Raw genomic sequence first — 23,478 nt, 5'->3', positions numbered from 1 at the left:
GCTGGAATAACATCAGCCTTTATTTTGTCTGGACCCGACTGGTAACACAGATTCACATGATTGTTTGCACGGGTTTCTCAGGACAGTTCATTCAAAAGCCGCCTCCCCCCGTCCCAAAGCCCGTCCTCTGTCTGGAGATACAAATGTCCCGGGAGACACGGTTCTTCTGAGACCGGCAGCTCGCTCATGCATAAGAGCGTGACGGACTGCGGTCTGAAGCCTCCTCCATTGCGCACACTGTACCAAAACGCCCACCCCTGCCCGTAAACACGAAGCTACGAGTCCAGCTGCTCTGCTCAGAGAGATGCAATGTGTTTGCGCGCAGGATTACACAATTGACTAATTTGTGGGCACAGTTTATCCTTTTTTTTTTTTAACCACTGGCACCTGGAGGGCTCAGTACCACTGGCTCTGACTCCTGCCAGCTTGTAGAAGAAGAAGGGATTCCGGCTAGCTTATAGCTCATGATGTTGTTGGACCAGGAGAGGTTGTCTATGATGGCTGCTCTAGCACCAGGGGTTGCATTAAGTGAAGCATCATTGAAAAAGTCCATCAGGATTGATGACAGGCATGTAACCAAACTCACATTTAGTGTTAAAGACCCATTGCAATGAAAATAGTGTTTTTGGTGATTTTAACATGTTTTCTTGTACCATTTTTCTGATGATGGAGGATATTTATAAAGAAAACAAAGCTTAAAATTGCATTTCTTAGTTCTCTTCAAACTGTTGTGAATGAGGAACAGACACAAAAAAAATCGCTGTTTGAAAAATCTTGTAGTTGTTTCGTAGAAGCTGCAGTCCACTCCATTCTGATGCATCCACAGTCAGACAAATAGATCCATGAACGTCTTTGTTTTCCTCGTCTGAGCTAGAATCTGTACAGCTCGCCATTTTTGTTTCACCGCTAATGTTAGGTTAGGGTTGTTACGGGCTATAAGCTAGCAGGAGGGCGTATAAACAGATGGATGACGGGAAGTGAGCGCAACTTTACTGCGCGCCAACAATCCCCCCCACAACTCAGAGGTGAATTTCTGATGAACTCTTGCTGCTTTGTCCTAGAAGACGACACAGTTTTCTTCTTTTAATTGATACGTCATAATAATAATTAAAAAACCACTGGCAACACTTTGAAAATAGATCAAAAGATGATCACAGTGTGGCTTTAAGTTATAGAGAAAACCTTTGCAGATCAACTCTGTGAGCTTCTGGATAGAAATGACCTTGGAGTTTTGGTCAGGATTCCCATCATCTCTCTGCTGAAGGTAATGTTGATCGCATGGCTGCAGATGCTGGACTTGTTTCTCTACGTTCAAACCTCCGAGCTTCATTTGACAGAAAAGATCAAACAATTTTCCAGAGACGGGAACAAGAGGATTCTAGGAATTCACTGCATAAATTGACATTCTCATGCTTTGGGAAACTTCTCATTCATTTTAAACTCATATACATTAAGATGCTTCTATTATCTCCATAATATACCTAAAATCAGGAACATTCAACTCTGTTCCTGACTAAAAGGCTGTTCCTGAACTTCTCTGAAAAGCGTCCAACCAATCCAAAAAGCTGCAGCCGGAGCTCCGATGAGAACTGCTGGAGAGATCACATTTCTCCAGTTATAGCTTCTCCTCGTTGGCTGCCTGTCAGGTCAGAGATAACACACAAGTCAGGGGGAAGATTCTTCCAGGGCTCGACAACAGAAACACTCGCTCACATCGGTGTCAGTGCTTCATTCTGAGAAACCACCAGCAAAGCAGCTCTGAGAACTTCAAAGTCCCCGTGGTTGTTTCAGGCTAATTGGGTGTAACGTTGCATCTTCAAAACAGTGAGTAGATTAGCTTTTGAAAGATAACATTCTGTGGAAAAGACCTGAGTTGGATGACAAATTGTCTACCTGATAATATGAAAAATGTCTTTGTGCGCCTTTGCTGGTGCCTAGAATATGACCGCAAATTGATTGTCATGAGGTAACCAGTCCACCTCTGCTCTGGGAAGCTCCACAGACCCTGGAAAATCTCCTCTGAGGGAATTCCTCCTTTCACTCAGAGGAGCTCAACAGCATCCTGACAGAAGGGATGCGATCCCATGAAGCCATAAACAGCAGGACAAGCTGCTTCCCGGCTCTTTGTGAAGGCATACAGCTTGTGTCTTCGCTGTGGCTCCCTCCATTCTGGTTTCAGCTCCACATCCAAACACTCAAGGCATCTGTCCGACACTCAGCAGCGTGACACTTAGTAAACAGCAAACCTGTGTGTGGACAATCGAGCCAGAGTTCATCTACAGCATCCTCAAGAGAACCAGAGTTTTCTTGTTTGGTCCAAACCAGAGTTCACGCATGCAGAACCAGGAGGACCATCAACTCTGCTGTGAATCATGACCATTGACTGTAAATGAGAACTGGACTGAGTAAATGTGACGTCATCCATAGGAAATGGCATACTTCCAGCTCCAACCAAACTAAGTCAATTCCAGTCACAATGTTGGAACATAATCAATAAGCAGTGATTGGTCCGAGTCGGACTCAGCCTATGGCAACCCTTTAGCCAATCAGGAGTGAGCTTGTTGGAAGTCTCCTACCACTTGAAAGCAATCTGTCAATCGAAAGTTTGAAACGTTTGATGTGAGACCCTCTACTTCTATTGAGGCGTCTGGTTTCACTACGGAAAAATATCATAAAAAAGAGGATTATCAAGAAGATGTTAAGAAAAATGTATCAGAGCCAGAACGGTTCTTCTGACCAATAGAATGACTGAGCAACAGCTGTTTGTTTCTCTATAGAAGTCTATGGGATTTTGCCGTCTTGGAGCTTCCTGTTTGGAACGCCATGGGGGAGGGGTCACTCAGTCCAGTTCTCTAGATACTGTCAATGTATATGAGAACTTTGACAGGAGAGATGGTAATTTATCGATTTGGATCATCTTCAAATGTCAGAGGTGCCTTAAAACAGAAAAAGATACTGGTGTTATCAGTAATTTCTATAGTTTAGTTCATTTTTCTTGCACTTTTCTAAAATAACCCCCCCCCCCCACACACACACACACACTAACACACACACTACACTGACACTTAGGCTCCCAAAGGTAGGTTATTAGCTCCACTAAAGGTCAGCGTGCTGCCTGAGCGGGAACTCGGTTGCTCTGAAATGCCATGCAGGTCTTCTCCTGGTGTTTGTGCGCTCACTTCATTATTGCAGAAAACCTGAACCGTTCCAGCAGCACATCTGGGATTTGACTGGAGGTCGCTTCTTACTCAGACAGTGACGTCCTTTTTCCAGCTTCACCTGTGAGAGTTTTCCTTCCGTGCAGTGGAATTGCTGAGCAGTCAGATCAATGGTGTGAAGGTGGAGGGTTTAACTCCTACCACTGCCTCAGACAACCACTGACACCCCCTCATCTTTTTGTGCTTCAGTGGAAATGCCTTTAAAACGGTTCTGAAGGTTTTTCAAACTCTATGTGCTTGTGGTTTGGCTCACATCATGTTTCTGTCCTGCTTAGACTATTAAAAATCCTTTTTTTGAAATTCAGCTTCTGCTTTGGTAGAAAAAAATCCTGATCATTAATAGCAACCTCTGAGAAAGTAAATTCAGTCAATTCTAAAGGTATTCAGTAAAGCTTCTGCTTCAATGTCCTTCAAATCTGTGAGTCTTCAGGAAATACTGTGGAGATACTGGACTTTAGAGAGTTTCCTCCTGCTTGGGTTTTGTGCAGGTGATCTCCAGTTACTCAGGTTCTGCTTTTCCACTTGGGTCCAGCATTGACGTTAGGTTTCAGTGATCGTGTCCGTTTCTGATGCATTGGTTGGTCTGCTGCCCACAGTCACATCTGCTGTTCTTCGTGTTTCTCTCGCGGTTTAGTGGAGTGTGAAAGTCAATACGGTTAATCCATGACTTTGACTTGGTTTGTGGTGGGTGGGGGTCCTTTTGGATTGCCTCCAAACAACTTTCCCGCTGTGACCATAATGGGCCAAAACAGCAACACTTTTATCAATATGGTTAAACATTCACACGGCAAGTTTACGGAACCAACATGGAAAACTGGCCGGTAATGAAGCAGTAAAAACAAACATAAACATTTAAAGTCCCACTCCAACCATCTTTTGACCTTTTTACAAATTATTCCCAGTGGTCTTTTAATAGATAGATAGATAGATAGATAGATAGATAGATAGATAGATAGATAGATAGATAGATAGATAGATAGATAGATAGATAGATAGATAGATAGATAGATAGATAGATAGATAGATAGATAGATAGATAGATAGATAGATAGATAGATAGATAGATAGATAGATAGATAGATGACTTTATTAATCCCACAATGGGGAAATTTCATTTATCTGTGGCAGCAAAAATGACATTCAGAAATAATCTATATAATATAACATCAAAAAGGGACATAAAAAATGACATTCATATTAAATTATTAAAAATCATTATTAAAATGATTAATACAATTATTATGAAAATTATGATCAAAAATGAGATTCGTATTCGTAATAAATAAATAAATATAAATAAATATTAAATAAATAAATACAGCTACAAAAGTGTAAAAAACATGTGATCAACTGTAAAAAAACATCTAAAAACTTTTTTTTATTTTTTTTCACACCAAAGTTCACACCAAAACAAACAACTGTTCAGGAACAAAAACAATTGAAAATTAAAAAACAACAACTACAACAAAAGTAAATAAATAAATGAGTGACTGAATGATTATGATTATGAATGAATGATTTAATTATGATTATGTAATTTTTAACCCAAACCCCAAAACTGTTTTGTTTGCTAGGACATAGTTTCTGCAGGGCAGCAGGAATTCATCAGACTTTCATCTCTGAGTTGGGGGCGGGACTGCTGGTGCAGAGTAAAACTGCGCTCTCACTGCCCTCCTCCCGGTCACCCACTGTTTACACTCTCCCCTGCTAGCTTACAGCCCCTCACACCCCCAACCTAACATTAACGGTGCAACAATAATGGCGAGCAATATCGGAGTTATTCAGCCGTACAGTTCTGATCCAGATTCCAGCTCAGACAAGGAAAACAAAGACGCACAAGCATCTTTTTGTCTGCAAGTGGATGCATCAGATTGGCGCGCAGCAGGGAGCTTGTGGCCTGCCCAGCATATTCCCTGCATCACAAGAATATACTCCTGATTCACAAGATTTTGAATGAAAAAATACTCAGAAATGCAGTTTTAAGATCCATTTTCTTTATATATGTCCTCCACCATGAGAAAAATGCTACAAGAGCATGTTAAAAACACCATTTGGTCTACAAATAAAAAGATACAGTCGCCATCCACTAAAGAATCAGTCTTTTTCAAATATTTAAATGGAATACATCACAAAAGTGTCGTGTCAGAAATGGTTTTTGGACACACCAGAGTGTTGATTGAAGGAGGCAGTTTTCGACATTAGCTGTTAATGTTGCTGCTCATGTGTACCTTCACCATGTGCATCAGCAAGACTTTGCTCAAAGGTCAAATGTCTATGGATTTCATGAGTAAACGGCAGATAGGCTTTTTTATAATTCTGCAGTAGTTCTTGATAAGACTAAATGAAAAATATGAACTGCAGCCTTTTCTTCTGTGGGTTTTGTATTGTCGGGCAGACTGGCGTCTTCTGCTGGACTTTAGCTCACTGCCCAAAATCTGCATCAATTATAATGGGATTTTTTGAAAACATTATAGAACCAGAGGATCCGGTATTTCCTTTAAAGGGCCTATACCATGCTGTTCCTTAGCCTTTTATAGTAAACAATATCCATGTATATGATAATATATTACTATATACAATTTACCATTTTTTTATTAAATTAAAGGTGTTTTCCAGAGTTCAACTCAATTCAATTTTATTTCTATAGCCTAAATTCACATCAGCAGTCGTCTCGGTGGGCTTCGTACCAGTAATTGTAAGGTAGACATACAATCAAAATGGATCATAAGTGCATAGAATTCAAAAGGATAATACTAAAACTTGAACTAAATAGACTAAAATAAACTGGGCATCCCTGCCTTTAGACCCCCCTTCGCGGTAAGGAAAAACTTCTAAAAAAAACAGATTCCAGAAAAAACAAAAAAGCCTCAGGGGTGCCCACGTGAAAGAGGGATCCTCCCCCAGGACAGACAGCATTGTTCATCATCACTTTTGGAAAGTATATATCTGATCTGGTATTCCACAAGTGAAAAAATGCAGTTCTACACGCCTGAGATATATGAGCCTTAAATGATAAATCCTGGTCAAATAAAACCCCAAGGTTTCTAGCTGTGGAATTGGAGGCTATACTTACACCATCCAGGCAGACTATCTGAGCAGACAGATCACCTATGAGGCTTTTGGGACCTAGTTTAATGACCTCAGTTCTTTCTGGATAACTGCATAAAAGTGAATATCAATGGTGTGTTTCCTGATTATGTTTCCTAAGGGAAGCATATAAAGCATAAACAGGATGGGTCCTAAAACTGAGCCCTGTGGGACTCTGTAGCTAACTCGAGTGCAATGAAAGGACTGTCCAGGACTGTCCAGAGTTCTTTTCCAACTCTGAAGTAAGACAACTCAATCTTTGAGTCTCTGCCTTTCACTGTGTCAGGGTGCCGCCCATTTCATGACGTCATCCTAGAGCCGGCCTCTGCAGAATGTCTGCAACAAACAATGGCCTGACTGTTGAATGTTTTTGTATACAAAAACATACATCATCCAAACTTTTGCAAAGATGGAAATGCAGATGAAAAAAAAAGCATTTAGCCAATCACCGCTAGCTCCATAGTGGGCGTGTGTTTTATCCTGGGGGCAGTGTTGACAGCGCAGATTCTTCCTGGAAGGGGCTGTTCTCACTTATATCCGTCAGCTCGTGAGAACCCGCTTGTTTTTGTGGATTGGGAGGGGCTGGTGATCACAGCGCAGCTTTTTAGAGGAATACTCAGAAATGCATGAATGGATTAAACACCGCTTTCGGGGTTCTTTTCATGAAGGAAATAACATTATAAAACTCGTAAAAGCTCAAAAAAGTTGACGTAGCACGATATAGGCCCTTTAATATTTCGATATCATTCTGCCCTGGATTGTATGGAGCATTTTTTTTTCACAATTCTTCTTTCTTAATGGCTTTTAAAGTGGGATTTTGACCCCCCAACCATACGCTCAAAAACTCACCAAAATTTGCACACTCGTGGTACCTAGGCAAAATATCCGGTTGATATTGAGTGATAATGAGTGGTCACCTGTCGGCAGCTCTTGTAACGATCAATGTCAACAAGCGAGTCAAAAGTTGAATTATTACAGAATTACTGCAAAGAAAAAGTAGTATTTCTCCAAAAAAGAGAGATGACCATGGCCTCGAAGAAAAACCAAGCAACAAGTGACAACAACTATATCAGAAAAGTGTTTGACGACATCCAAGCTAAGCTATCGCCTCTCGTGGAGCCAGTGGAAGAGATCCAATGACGCCGAGCTCAAAATGAGCAAAGTGTTAAATGCGGCTGTAGCTAACATTGCTAATTCTAGTGCTGGCATTGCTAGCATTTCTTCAGAACCCGGGAGGGAAAGTGAGTCACTTGAACACCAAGTGGAATCATTTCTGAACTGATTACAGCTGCAGAAGGATAATAACCCTGACAAACAATGTCTGCCGACATTACAGCACAAAGATCTCCGTTGAATCCAGAAGGACGGCTGTCAATCAAGCAGCAGAAGAAGGAATACCAACCTTGAACAATGGACAGAATATGCACTTTTTTATTTCACTGCATTATAATAAGTAATAATAATACAATGTCTTAATTATTAAAGATGATTAAATTACATCACTTCATATAATAATCAGCACATATTTTTGATTCTTGATCTGCATGTGCTGTGATGATTTCTGAAATAGTGTTATGTCTATTTTACATACTGTTAAGTACTTCATCTTTGTCATGTGATTTATTAATACCGGTACTTAATACTTAATGGCTGGGCACTCTCCCTCCCTCTCTTTACATTCCATCATCCATTTTAGAAGAACATAAACACTCACTTGAGCACAGGTGTTAGCTCACCTTTGCACTAATGTTTTGCGTGATTGAATGAAATATTTCACACTTGTTGGTTTGAAGGCATAAGTATGTGAGTGTGAACATTATTTGTATGGTGTACAAGTTGACATGTGGACATTTTGGAGCCAACAGGTGTGTTTATAACATTTGTGTAAATAAAGCCTTGATTACAAAAGGGGTTTATTCAGACACACCTCTGGTTTGTCAGAAGACTTATAACCCCTGTTGTTAAAATAAAATATGTCCAACACAAGAGGCCTTCTGCTCTCATCTGTTTGCCCAGCTGTTGGACAGGACAAGTTTAAAAAAAAAAAAACTCTGTTGCCAAGGAAAGCCAAATGTTTTTTTAAGAAACCTCAGTGTGTAAATGTTAAAATAAGCTTTTTAATCTATAAAAAAATTTGAAAAAAGTAAAAATCTGGTCAATTGTACCAAAAATTCTATTTTGAAAACTTCCTGTGCCTAAGGGATGGAAAGAGCTGCTGTCTGCTGATGTGAGCAGAGCAGGAAGAGGGGAGTGAAGATCACAAAGATCACACAAGTGACGGCTTATGCACAATGATTAACGTATACCTATTTAAATATCTCACATAAAAAATTTCAGTTTAGAGAAACCTTCGTACCAATAAATGATATAAAAATCACACAATGTGATTTCCTGAATATATTTTTTCAATTCTGTCTGCAATAGTTGAAAGGTTTCTATCATGACATTACTGACCAAACTCAACTTTTTAGCTGGGTAACCTAGCAAAATTAGTGACTGACAAATACTTTCTGCCCTTGTAAACAAATGTCTGCAGGCATTGTTTAGAGAGCAAATGCAGGTAGAAGCAAAGGATATGAAAATGAACGTTTTTTTTTCTGTTTTATAAATACTTTGTAGTGCCAGAAGCAAAGGTTTTCCAGACATAGGCTGCAGCATATCAAGGGTTGCAATGTCTGAGCTTCCGGAGAAGCCAGGGCCTGATATGGAACCACACATGATGATTAAAGCTGAAAATCACTTAAATTTTGCATTTGACCCTTCTTGCACAGGCTGCTCCTCTCCTTCATCTTTTCTGCGTTCGACCAGCTTCATGGTCTTCAGTCTGGTATTTATTTTCCAGCTGCGCCACATTACCAACTTTTGTTCTCTTTTCTAACGTGTGTAAAATCCATTGTGCACACTAAATATAGGGGTTTAACGATTCATTAAAACAACGATTTGATTCTTATCATCATTTGTGGTTGATGATACGATTCATAGTGGATATTGGTTCATTTAGAGCGATCTGATTCACCGACCTAAAACGAGTCCAGAACATCTTTATCCCAAACTTCAACCAGTGTGACTCAAATTTCTGCTACAGAACTGTGACGTTTTCCAGATTCTTGGATTTCTTCCAGATCATCAAGTGGAAACGAAATATGTGTCCAAACCAACAAGTCAACTAGAATAAATGTCAAATGGATTCACATTTTAGTTTCCTAAAGTTCAGCCCACTGTTGTTTTTCCACATCCAAAGAATCCAAAGGGAACATTATTGGAACATTTTAGCACACTGGATGGTCACATGACTTCATTCAAAGTCTGTCCACACATTGGACTGGAATGATGGACTGATCAGTTTTTGCTGCATCATCCGTGTGTTGTCCGCTGTGATACACTTGGTCATTTATTTATATGAATGTTTTCCAGTATAATCAATTTACTTCATATTGCAACGATTTCATAATGATATACGTTGATTAGATTAATAACTTGCCTCAGACAGACCAATCTGGTTGGACTCTAGGAATAAAAAAAATCGATTGAGTACTTGTTACATCTCTACTAAAGACAGTTTAGATATAATAGTTTGTGCAAATATTCAGAGCTGATCAAACCCAAACCCTACAGTGATGTTAGGTTCACACCGCACTCGGCGAAGTGAGTTCAAGCGACCACTTTCAATGATAAGTGTCACTATGCAAATAATGACCGTTTTCAGGCTCTACATACAGTATAAAACGTGTGTTGAAAGTTAAAGCACCTGAACTTTGACCAATCAGAGACTCAGATTTGGTGGTGACATATGGATAGCGCCCCTGTTAGAAGTAAAGCGAACCGTTTGAAAATTGATGATGGATGAGAAATGAAAAGTTTTAGTTTATGCCCGGCGGGAATTCTATGACACCAAGTCTTTCAAATATCGGAATAGAGCTGTGAAAAAAAGCCTGGAGCAAGACTTCTCAGATTTTCACAAATGTGACATTTCCCACCAAACCTCTTCCAACTGTAGGGGGCGGAGCTGCACTAATAAACAGTAGAAAGAGAAAAAAAAGCAGATGCCCTTCCCTGTTTGTTTGCACCATGTGCTAAACGCGCGTTCAAGAATGTGCATTTATTAGAGAACTTGGAAAGTCATCTTCTAAATTTCCAGTTGATTCTACAAAAGTACTCCCCTTTTATTGTTGCTTGTCTTTATTATGGGATGTTTTCCAATGAGCTGCAGGAAAAAAACAATAAGGGAGTAAGGAAGGACATTTCCTCCAAACCTGATGTGTTCTTGGTGTCTTTTTGTTGTTTTTTTGTTTAGTGTTCATGCTTTGTTGTGTACAGCATTGGGCTTTTCTTTAGTGTTGCTGACATCCTGCCATGGCGGTACATTTTTTTTGTTTCTTCAATTTATTAGAGCTACAGTTTATGACTCTTTCTTCCCCAGTCTGCACCCCTCCATCGCCAAACCCAAACTAAACTTGCCACAGACTCGAGGATTATTGAGCCCAAAGCTACAAGCTTACAAAACAGTGTTTTTCAAGAAGAAATCTGGAGGTTCCAAAAGCTCTTAAAGCGATTACACATTCATAATTTGACTTGCTGAGTTCAAAAGTGTCTTTGTCTTCTGCCCTTTAGAGACCAGCTTCCTGCTGGGAAATGCGCAGATCGTGGAGTGGCCTGTCGTCTACAGCAATGATGGATTCTGCAAGCTGTCTGGCTTCCATAGAGCTGAGGTCATGCAGAAGAGCAGCACCTGCAGGTAAATGCCACCACCTTTCTGCTTCCAGCCGGCAGCACTGATACATCTGAATATGCTAATTACCCACAGGTGACATCTGATTAGTCTGTCCTCTGCTTTGATTCATCCAGGAGTTAAGGAACCTTCCTGTAAACAATGACTGAATGAGTATGTTTGCTTCCTCTCTCTGGCCAGTCGCATGTTTGATGCCCTCCAGTGTTTTCACAGCTGCAGGAATTTATTAAACCTGGTGGCTCGCTGCTCTTCAGCCCCGGACGGGGCGCTGCTCGCCTCACTAGAGAAACAAGTCTCTAAAGGTCAAAATGCTTCTTCAAGCGCCTCTTGTGTCTGACTTAGGGTGACGCCTTTGGATTGCCTGTAGCTGAAAATGTTCTCTTGCACATGGAGCTGAACAGAGACACAGATTTGCCTGTGCACTTCGTGCCGCTCTGGGCTGAGGAAGACACCGACACCATGAAAGCTCTCAGAGATGACGCAGAGAGGACATTCTTATAGGCTGCTGAAGCAAAGGAAGGGCTTTCTGCTGACACCATTACCATTTGTAAAGGCCTATGTACTATTTGCGTATAAACTAAAACTGATCATGCGTGAATATACGTGGAAAAAGCGAGGAAAGTTGTGGTCTTTACATGAAATTTTCACAGATGTATCACGAATGAACCCCGTTAAAACTACGGAAGAATATTGAAGAACTTCAGTTCCTCTGGTCCCCGTAACCGTCACTTAGTTGGGCTGGGGGGTCTATGTGCTGCCCTCCGGGGCCTGTTAGTGGGGGGTGTGGTGTTATGGTCAGGGTCTGGGCTCCGGGGGTTCTCTAGGGCTGAGATCTGAGGGCTTAGATCCTTTACCCTCCTCCGTACCTCATCTTTAGTCTCTATTGTCAGAGCAGTGCAGATGCAGGCCGACAAGCTGCAGAGTCTGCGCTGCAATGGTCTCAGCGTCCTGCTGTAGTGCAGAAAACAAGTGGCCCATTTCATTTATTGTAGACATACCCACCCTTTGGTTTATCTTTACTCTCTATTGCATTGATTTTATGTGCAATCTATCGCACATGCTGACTTGTCAAGCTTTATATCAATGTTTAATCTTTCTTTGTTTGACCAGAGTCATTGTAGTTAAAAGCATGGGAACACTTTTCACATGTTCCTCTAATTTTTCAAGAACAAATAATCAACAGGCTTTATTCAGAGAGCCTGCTTTAGCTCACTGCTCTACTTGAAGTAAACTGACAAACCATGTGGGAGTGTCATGCATTGCATGGTTCTGGGACATTTTGGAGCCAATTTAGTCAGCTGTTGTGGTCTTGACTGGGTATGAATTGAAATAAACTTGACAGTTGTTTGAACATGCCTAGTTTTAGGAGGGAGAAGTCAAAGGTCAGCTGTCACTCTGAATTTCATGGTGGCATGTTTAAGTGGAAGCAAGAAGGCAGGGGTGCCTGATGAAGGCCTGTCAGATGGTTTGCCAGGGGTCAGCTTGAGCTGAACACTAAAAACACAGGAGAACAGGAAGTTTCTTCACAGGAGATGAACGATGCTCAATGACACCCAAAGATCACCTTACTGCTCACTTGTCTGATCAATGTGAGGCGTCGGGTTTGAGCTGAGAATCCTCAGGATTGAATGAAAGGGGTTCATAAGGATGAGATGAGTTGTTTATGTTCATCAAAGAGGCAAAGACTTTGCGGGATATATAGTGTTCCTGAAGTGTTGATATTTTCATCACAGGCCAAAGCTACATTTATTTGCATTTCATTGAGAGCAATAAGTATTTAAACCACTAGTAACCATTAAGAGTTCTGCTACACACAGACTCTCCAAATCAATCTAAATTAAACACATCTGTTTGAACTAATCACCTGTAGAAAAGTCACCTGTCCAAAGAATTAGTCAATCAGTCAGACCCAAAACTCTCCACCATGGACTTCAGAGTTTTCAGTGGATTTAAGGGAGAAGATTGTAGACCTGCACAAGACCACAATGGACTACAAAACCATCAGCAAGAAAGCCAGAGGTTAAGGTGACAACTGTTGGTGCAACATGACCATCAATCCATCTATAGGTCTGGGGCTCCAAACCAGATCTGACCTGGTGGGGTTTCCATGATCATGAGAACAGTGAGAAATCGGCCTACAACAACCCAGCTGGAGTTAGTTGATGATCTCCAAGCAGCTGGAACTGGTCAGCAATAAAACCATTGGTAAGACCTTACACCACAATGGTTTAACATCCTGCTGTGATCGCAAAGTCCCCTGGCTTAAGAAGAAATACGCTGGCCCACCTGCGAGTAATGAACTCCTACATGATTTAGAGAGGGATGGAGAGAAGGTGCTGTGGTGAGATGAGGCCAACATGGAGCTCTTTGGCATCAAGTCAACCCGTCGTGTTTGGAGGAAGAGAAATGCTGCCTATGACCCCAAGAACACTATCCCCACTGTCAAGCATGGAGGTGGAAACATTATAGTTTGGGGTTGGAAGTAGTGGTTCTTGGTCTCATATTAAAAAGTAAGTGTGACTGTTCTTGTTCTGCATGTTTCCCTTCAGTTTTATGTACGGAGAGCTGACGGACAAGAAGACCATCGACAAAGTCAGGCAGACCTTTGACAACTATGAGTCCAACTGCTTTGAAGTCCTGTTGTACAGAAAGAACAGTGAGTGTTGGCGGCAAGCATCTCTACATCTGTGCATTTTCATGTTTACAGAGTGAAACCTCAAGAAATAAGGAGCTCCACATGTTCTGTTTTTATAATTTAGTTAAGAGATAACAAGAATGTATGTTTTCAAACTAAATCTATACCATTGAAATTAACCATTAGATGATTTTCAAAGATACTCTCAAATAAGGATTTGAAATCTTCTATGTCAGGGGTGGCGAACAAGTTTGACACCAAAAGCCGAAATTTTTAACTGTGAGAGTCAAAGAGCCACACCACACACTGACCTGCCGAGACATACACACACAAACACGCAATTAAAGCCATATTATTGTCCATAACACACTCGTCTCCCTACAATACAACAGCAAGTATTGTGCTTATGTTTATTTCAAGGAAAGTGTCCACCCTCACTACATCCATCAAATGCAGCTTAGTTAACACAGCGACTACCCTGGAGGTCAGATACCCACCCACCCACACACACACACACACTCTCTCTCTATCTCACTCTTTTCTCTGCCTCTCTCTGACACACACAACTACTCAGTGACGTGCGGTGAGGTTGATGGCTGGTGAGGCACTGACTCCTCTGAAGTCATATTTACGTTGATAAAAACTTAATATGTCACCGTTCATCCAACAGTATTTAACTGGTAATTCTTTGCATCTCAATATTCCTCTTTCAATGACACTTACACCAACAAATACACAAACATCTGGACAGAGCATCCTTCTGGTGTCTGAGTAATTCATATTCACAATGAACACATTAAATACATTTTAGATGTGTGTGTGTGTGTAGCATCCATTAAATTTAACCTTCAGTAAAAATGTTTTACTTTTATAACTTTTCTTTTTTCTTTAAAAACTAATGATCGACTTTTGCATGAAAAACTGATAATTGATGGAATATTAAAATATTCACACCAGCATGCTCAGTCAGGTGTGTTTTCCAAACTACATCTCAGAATTTCTTACCTTGTTGCACTGATGGATGATGATCTCAGTAGGATTTCTCTTGTTTCTAGTGATCCTCTGCAGATCAGGTTTATATTCAGTCGTAGCCTCTCTGATCAGTTCCTTTACGTGAGTGTCGGTCAGAACGGACCGATGCCTTGATTTCACGTGTTTCAAGGTAATAAACAGGGACTGGCAGACATATATTGAGGAGAACATCGACAGCAGATTGCACACGGGTATTTTTCTGTTCTCCAAAACGTAACAGGGCCTTCTTTCAAAGAGATTTCAGTTCAATCATCTCCGGTACGCTCGCTGCCTCATCAGTGACTAGCGGGGATCTCAGGCAGTCAGTCTCTGCATTAAAGGATCCATGAGAAAAGTGATCTGCAGTCGTTTCTGCTGCAGGTCCTCAAACCGCAAAGTAAAGTTTCCGTCCAGTTGTGCAAGCAGCGTCATATTCTGCGCTTTTTTTCATCTGAATTGCAGCTTTCTGCTGCGAGCTCCGCAAAGAAGGAAAGTGGAATGATGGCCGTTTTGAATGTGTACTTTGAAAAGCTTCAACTCGTTAATAAAGGAGACAATTTGTGTCAGATGATCAGGAAGGGTTTTTAATTTTCTCCGGGATACGTTTTGTTCTTTTCTGCCATGAACTATTTTACTGCTTCCAAAAGCTCATAATAATAAACACAGTGACGCCATTCCGTTCAGTAAAACAGTAAGAATCTTACCATTCTTCCAGAAACGTCCTGTGTTCATCTTTATACAATGAATTAAGTCATTTTGAACATGAGGGTAACAGTCTGCACGCACATTATTGTTTATTTATTTTTTCCGGCATTGGGTGTAACCCACGCAAATGATTGACGGTCACTTATGTGTCGGGAGGAGCATCAAAACACACACTCTGCCAAATTACTTTTATTGATTTTTAATACCCTCTGATGGATTTGAGGGTGGTTTAAGAGGGAAAAAACTATGAAATGAAGCACAAAATAGAAAACATAGAAACGACCCAGCTGATTCGTCACTGTAGCGGAGAGACAAGAGCTGAGCTGCTAATTAATTTGCTGCATTGGGGAACTGTCTGTGCCCCATACACAGCACGACTGTGCACAGTCTCAAAGTCGAAGAAGTAAACAGAGGAGCACACAACATATTCTCCTCTCCGGCATCAATGCCCATGTATTTGCACACACCCCGAACAGCCAAACAGCATGAACTTCACTTCTGCTCACAGCCCCCTTTACACCCAAGATTCCCCACTTCCCATGAGTCTTAGGTGCTGAAGGCGGGGCTAATCCCCAGGTCGTCACAATAGAATGAGACGCAAAGAGCCGCATTCTTATTGGCCGAGAGACGCATGCGGCTCGAGAGCCGCGTGTTCGCCACCCCTGGTCTATGTGTTTTCTTCATGGGGACAAACTTAAAGTCTACCAATTAATTACAGATATCATTTTGACCTTCCAAAAATTCCATTATTTACTGCAAATTAAAAGTGGGACCAGGGAAGACAGAGGAGAAAGGTTCTTTTACCTTGGAAACATTCCCAGTCTGCATCATCAGAGGAAAGCTGGACATGACGTAAAGTGATTTGTTTCTTCGCTGTAAGCGTCGTCAGGAAGTTCCTCAGGAACAAAACGTCAGTGCATCAAGGTTTAATAAAATCCCTTCAGCTGAACATGGATAATGTCCTCATCCAAACTGTTAAGAACATGAGGTGACGTTCCTGACAACCCTGCCGTGATTGAGCTGTGACAGATGATCATCTTCTGAGTCACCCAAAGCACCGTTTCCTGTTTAAAACTAAACCTGTGGATGAACTTTGAAGACACTTTGACTTCTGTGAGGATGTGGATTTAGCAGATTTAAGTCCTTTCAGTCTGAAAACTGCACCGGAGTCTAGAACAGGGGTCAGCAAACTGCGGTCCAGGGGCCACATGCGGCCCATCAAACTATTTAATCTGGCTCTCCATACTGGAGTAAATCATATTCATAAGCCTTATTAATGTTTTATATTCTGGTATGCCCCCATAAAAGGTTCACTACACATAAATGGATTTAGGTTTGGTTCAGCCCTTCTGTCAAATTTTAGAAACCTTTGTGGCCCAGAGTGAAAAGGTTTGCCCAGCGCTGGTCTAGAACCTTAACCCTTCAACACCGGAGCTGTCGCTAATGACAACTAAAAACTCAGGCTCTTTGACATTCCATAACTACTTGACTGTTCAAGCAAATCAGCTGTTTCTGGGTTTTACACCAATAAGCAGCACATTAATAATGTACAGCGGCACAAAAGTGCTTTTCTCTGCAAGAGAATGAGCTGATTTATGTTGATCGTGTGAACATGTCACTGCTGCACTGGGTTCATATCAGCTGCTTTTCTCTGCTTCATAATTCACAGCAATAACATTTATTGCGTAAACAGTTAAAGAGTTATGGTTGTCGAAGGAATGTCACAACACTAGAGCTAAAGGTGTTGTTAAACGGTGAAGCTGGAGTGTCACGTTCTGTCTGAAGTGATCCTTGACTTTGTTGGAAAGCATAAAAAAAGAAGTTTATGTTGAGATTTTGAAACGGATTTTACTTCCTTTTTGTGTCACTATTCTACACATTTCTCTGTGCGACTGTGTAGCTTTTATAAAGGAGGCTAACCGTCCCTCCCAACCCTGACACGCTAGAGTCCATGTCGTCCATTTTAAGCCTTCTTCTTTGCCTTTTCTGGGTCAATGGCAGCAGATCTAGTAAGCGCGGTTTTTCAAAGTTTCCTGTTTTTTCTGTAGGAAGTCCGGTGTGGTTCTACATGCAGGTCGCTCCCATCAGGAATGAAAACGACAAGGTGGTTTTGTTTCTCTGCACCTTCAAGGACATCACTCTTTTCAAGCAGCCCATCGAGGATGAAAGCACCAAAGGTGAGTGAAGAAAGCTGCTGCTTCACTCAGAGGCTCTCAGGAAGCATCTGTGAAGGGTTTTTGGAAAATCTCCTGTACTGAAGTTTTACTGTTGTTAAAGTTTCATCAGAAATGTGAGGGTGGGCTTTGAGGCGAGCCTACAGCCCTTTGGGGCCTTTTATTGGCCAGGTGTGTCTTTAGTGAGCAGCTGCTGTGAACGCACAGCTTCATGTTGGTGAAGATTTGAGCACAACAGCAGAAGCTGAACCCCGCCCAAATATTTGTCGTTCCCATCTGAAAGTGCTGCTCACGTTTCTTACCTGCATCTCTTCGCTTCTTCCCCACCACTCAAACGTTTCCTCGCACCAGCTGATTCATTGCAGTGATCTTCTGATGCGGATTATGAAACAAATGTCAATCATCTGGCATGCCAAGGATCTGAAGTTCTTCACGTGAGCGGGTATAGCTCCAGAATGGGTCTTTGACTTTTCTTTCTTTCATGTTTCTTAAATTTTTCAAAACTCAAAATATTTTGGGAGGCAAACAAACGTTAACAAACCAGTTCAGTCATTTATAAACCCAAAGAGAAATCTGCAGGAATATTCAAGGCAGATCTGATCCTCCTCAAAGAGTCACTTCAGTTCTCCATTCAGAAGTGACGGTTAGATGAATGACCTGCTGGGTTCTAGACATGGACAGGACATCAGTGAAGCAAAGCGTGACACAGATTCACTGCAGGACTCCAGTTGATGCTGAAAGTCCTTCATTCGTGAAGAACAAAAACACTCAATCCTTATGAAGATGAAGTTCTAAAAGCTTCTGATTACCTAACGTGAAAGCTGAGTTTTGTCAGAAATCTGATTAAAGGACCATCCATCCATCCGTCCATCCATCGAACCTGTGTCCCTTTCAGGGTCACCGGGTTGCTGGAGCCTATCCCAGCTACTGTTGGGCAGAGGTGGGGTACACTCTGAACAGGTCACATACTTTTGCAAAACCCAAACACGCATGTGGAGAATACGCAATTTGACCTGAGCCTTCTTACTGTGAGGCGAGTGCGTTAACCTCTACACCACCATGAAGCCATACATATAAAGATACTTTATATTCAAGCATCTCCGTTTTTATTGACTTGATTTTACCCCACATTAAGTATCAAAGTAAAGTCTAACGTACTTCCACTCAAATGCCAATAACAAAATCATTCTTCCTATAATTTGAGCTCTAATAAAATCAAAACGATAAATCTTGTTTAACCCCGCCCCCACAGCTGTCATAAATAGAAAACAAAACCGTAGAATTAAACATGTTTGGACATCAGACTTTATATATGTTTACTTATAAATGTTTACTTATAAATAAACATGGGGGGGTGTTACTTCCTGCTGACATCTAGGTCTTTGAAAGGTGGGGGCTTGTTTTAACCCCACTCTAAGTAGATGGGAGCTTTAGAATGGCAGGTTTGTTGATCCTCTTTGTTCTTCCGGAGCAGGGAGGGTGCAGTGCTAGCTGGTTCCTTCTATTGACCTGGAACATCGGTCGCTGACCTGAGATCAGGATTTAAGGGAGGTGATGCAGGCAGCTGTGCAGACCCTCCAAAGCTGTTATCACGCTCCGAACCAGGAGCACGAACAGTGCAATGTGTGACAGAGCGTCCCCTGCTTTGCTCTTCCACTGTTGCCCGCTCCCTCAGACCACTCTGACTCCAGGCCAAGCAGGCAGCACCTCAGGGCGACCAAAACAAGAGCGTCACGGGTCGACTTGGGTCTGCACAGAGCTTCTGCAGAGCAGGTTTCCTGCAGGAAGCTGTGTTTACATTGAACTCGGTACATCATCACACCTGCTTTGTTTCACTGTTGGGGTTCAGGGTTGGCTTTCATCTTGATCTGTGGTCTTCTTCTGTCTGTTCTTGCTCTCCAGGAAGTCTTTTTCTTTGAGTATTTTCTTTTTTCTGCACTCCTGAAGGCTCGTTTGTGTTTAAAAAAAAAACCCTGCAGCCTTTCGCTTATGTGCGAGAATCTGAAGACCTCCATTCTGTCATTTTTGTCCTCAAGTTACTGATGTGTTTGCCCTTGAACACTTTAACTAACTTCTGTCATTTTTCCATATTTTATTTTATTGCATCATTATTATTTTTAAATCTAAATTCTTTTTAAAAACGAAGGCATTTCAAAAACACTATTGTACTTTACATTTTCCCCCTTTCCTGCCTCCTTTCAGCTCGTTCAGTTCTCCTGCTTCCATTTCTCTCCAGTTGCAAAACTTTGTCCTCCAAAACAGGAAATTACTCACAAATAGATCCGTTTTTATCAAACAAACAATTGCTGCAGCCGGAATCTCTGGTGGCGTTCTGCAGTCATGCGGCCACACACCCGGCCGTGTTGATGTGTGGGATGCCGTGCAGTGGATGCAGCATTTTTGCTGCAAATTGGCAAGCTGTGGGTGAGGCAGTTGGTGAGGCTCGCTGCTGGGGGCGTCGCATGCTGCAGACCCACTCGCGCTCTCAGCTCCGTCTATGGCCACTCCCACGGCTCCACACGCCACATCATGTCAGCATCAGCATGACGCCCGCTAACAGTTTGATCTGAAAACCATGATTTTCATCTGTTCTGTGAGTGTACATCCACCTTAAGTGACTTTGTTTCTCGTGTACAGTTTCATCACTCCCCCCAAAACGTTAAGCTTAATTTATTTTGCTTGATACATCCTAAAAATAGTAAATTTTTTAAAAATATTTATTTAGCTACAGTTGCTGTAGCTGATATATGTTAAATTCTCTAAAAATAAGACATTCTTTCTCAATGCTTGTGTTAATAATTATATGCTGGACGCCCCCTTTACCTGTCAATCATAAAAACACCTCAAATGGTGCATACTTTTCCGCTCCTATGATTATTTATCCAATAATTCCCACATAACTGTCATGAATAAAAAATGTTCCAAAGGGAAAGTGGAATCGGCCTTGCAGGAAGTCTCAGCTGCACATCAGGGCTTTGGTAGAAGAGATGCAGCAGTTAAAAGAGGACCTAACATCTCCCAAAGAGGACAATGAAAACCTGGCAGGTAACATCACTGCTGAAGTCTGTGAAAGAGATCAATTCATAGCCTTTAAAATTTGACATCAAGAAGAAGCTTGTCTACTTACAGGACCAAGACACTAAAAGCTCAGTCCACTCAGGTAGTGGAAGAGCATGAAGAAAAGTCTCTAAACATCTCTTCAGGAGGCTCTCCAAGAAAATGAAGCATTAGGATCACAATATTAACGATTAGGGAAGGATTTCGTCAAGATTTTATTGATACTCCTCTTATCGATGCTGCTTTTTGATCCGTTATGTTATCGGAATCCGTTATGTTACAAGCCACGTTGTTGGTACTATGGAAAAAATATAGCCACACTTTGGACCTTGGTATGCCGCTACGCCGGTACCAATAAACAATGCTGTTGATGCTGAAACGTATCGGCCCGGTCAAAATTGATGATGTGGCACCGGTGCCAAATGGTTTTTGACTAAGTTTATATTATTATGATCCAACCAGATTGATCTGTCTGAGGCAACCCATACCATTATATATTTTATATACTTATTTGCAGTTTCACTTATTCACAGATGTTTTTTCAGTCACGTGACTCCTCGGGTTCATCACAAAAGCTCCAAAAACTCAAGATGCTTGTATGAGATTTTGCTTGGTGCTGCGGAAATTTCTGAGAAGGGGAGCAGAGATGAAGAGCACGCCGGCCCGTCGGCTAACCGAAGTTTGTGCTTCTGCACGGAGAAAAGGCATCAGCTGACTCAGAAGATTCCAGGAAATGTCCTGAAACGCTGAAGAATATAATCGCAGAGAATAATCATCATCTGGATGATGAATGATGGATGAACCTGGCCTGTTCTGGAAGAAGATGCCCTCTTGCACTTAACTGAGGAAGGAGGAAGAACGGGCTCCTGGTTTTAAGGCACAGAATGAAACCCCTAATGCACGTTAAATAGTACGCTGCAGTACAGTCTATTGCTTTGAATAATAATTAAAAAAAACCTATGTTGAGCAACATTCTAATGTTCTTCAATGAATGTTTTTCAAAGCATCACAAATGTTTCAGAAGGGTTTTGGGTGAGTGAGGATCGGTGACGGACATTCTTCAGCTGTGAGGTTGGGGGTGGATGGTTCTCCGTATTTGTGGGGGTCTCTGGTCCTTAACCCTTGCAAATATGGGGGTATGCTGTATATTAATCTTAGAAAATACAATTTGGATTGAGGGGCAGTTTAAGGTAAATCGAGAAGTGTATCCCAGCGAACAGCACAAATGTGAGATTTCATCATTTCAGTCCAATGTGTGGAAACACTTTGAATTTAACGAAGACATGTGACCATACAGTCTGGTAGAAGGTTGTAATGATGTTTGGATAACTGAGTAAAGTGATGGTAAACGATTAAAGTGTCAGAGTGAGTTATTGTTGGAGTAACCTTAAAGCACATACACTGATTATCTGCTGCACAACAGAGTCTAGACGCTGTTGTGAGACAAAATTCTTCAAGTACAGAATTGCATTCATATATTTAGATTTTTATTGAAAAAACGATTCTACCATAATGTTGTTTATGTTCAGTAATATTAGGAGAAAAAGGATGAAGGCGCATCAATGTTGTAATAGAAAATACCACATTTGACTTCCATTTTTATTTGAAGTCAAATTGCTGCATCAGGAGAATCTGATCTGACATGGGGTGTATTTTATTTTGAAGGGGACGTGTACGTGTTGTCAAAAGTAAAATAAGTTGAATGTGTTTTTTATATATATATGTATTTATATATATATATATATATTCAAAAACAGTATGTTATTAAAGTTTTTGTATGTAATTTTTTCAATCCATTTAGCAAAAAATGTCTGCTGAATTTCGACACTAACCAATTTACTGATAGAGTTACTTGGCAGTGATTGACGGCTTCTTTACCTCAGCACAAATGTACAAATGTTTGGTTAATGTGATCTGATGGACTTCATCATCAGAATGAGTCAGCATTCTCCCAAATTCACAACAAATAAACAAATAAAGTTTCAGATGCTTGCTCCGTATGATTGGTCCTCATCATCGGAAGGTTTTCTCCTGCTTTTCAGTCTTTCTAAGCATTTATTTGCATTTGATAAATAAAAAAAACCCCACAATTAATAACTTAACAGATATTCTTCAGGTTTTTCATGGGGATATATGTTCATATATATTCAGATTTGCCTATTTTAAAAGACGTTTCTTTCTGACTGTATGTTTTGATTGACAGGGGGCGGGCTGGATTCAACACAACTCAGGGGTCACATAAATTAAAGTGTCTCATGTGACATCTTTGCAGGATGGACCAAATTCGCTCGACTGACACGTGCTCTCACCACCAACCGCAACACGCTGCAGCAGCTGGCGCCCATGGGCAAACATGAGGTCAGCCACAAACCGTCCAGACTGGCGGAGGTGAGCGAGCACGCGTACATGCACACGCAGTCACACACATGCTCATTCTGTCTGCCATCGGAGTTAATATTGATGAGATAGTCTGGATGAAGAACTGTTAGACAATTACTGAACAACTGTCGCTCTCGTGCACAAATGTTTTTTAGAGCTGAATAGCCACCGGAGAGGCAACCCGGCCAACTCGGCCACAGAAGAACTGTAGTTCATCGTCCAATATTGTTCTCAGTTTGCTTCAGTCTGATCTTATTTTGCTTCATTTGCATTTTTTTTGCAGTTTAACAAATTTTGTGCTCAGAAAATATATCTATAAAATCATTGCAGTTTTCCAATGATTGGATGAAGGTAATATTGAGACAAAAGCAAGCTAAAAAACCATCATCACTGTAGTTTTTGAAAAAAGTCCTGCAGTGAATCTCACCCTGATGAATTGGGCGTAACCAGAAATCAAATCAACTTGCAGCCTGGCTCAGAAAC

At 41.2% G+C, this 23,478-nt stretch overlaps 1 protein-coding gene across 1 annotated transcript in view; it reads left to right on the top strand.

The window, feature by feature from the left end:
- LOC101172862 (potassium voltage-gated channel subfamily H member 5) overlaps positions 1–23,478 on the top strand; it is a 103,548-nt gene that overhangs the window by 3,501 nt on the left and 76,569 nt on the right. Inside the window, exons 2-5 of the mRNA XM_023951926.1 lie at positions 10,917–11,040; positions 13,584–13,690; positions 17,434–17,562; positions 22,889–23,004. Coding sequence (XP_023807694.1) covers positions 10,917–11,040; positions 13,584–13,690; positions 17,434–17,562; positions 22,889–23,004 — 476 coding nt within the window. The remainder of the gene's footprint in view (positions 1–10,916; positions 11,041–13,583; positions 13,691–17,433; positions 17,563–22,888; positions 23,005–23,478) is intronic.

This window comes from Oryzias latipes, chromosome 22 (genome assembly GCF_002234675.1).
Source record: "Oryzias latipes chromosome 22, ASM223467v1".
Classification (NCBI taxonomy): Eukaryota; Metazoa; Chordata; class Actinopteri; order Beloniformes; family Adrianichthyidae; genus Oryzias; species Oryzias latipes.
The sequence above is the reverse complement of the archived record's forward strand: the minus strand, read 5'-3'. Positions and strand labels throughout refer to the sequence as shown.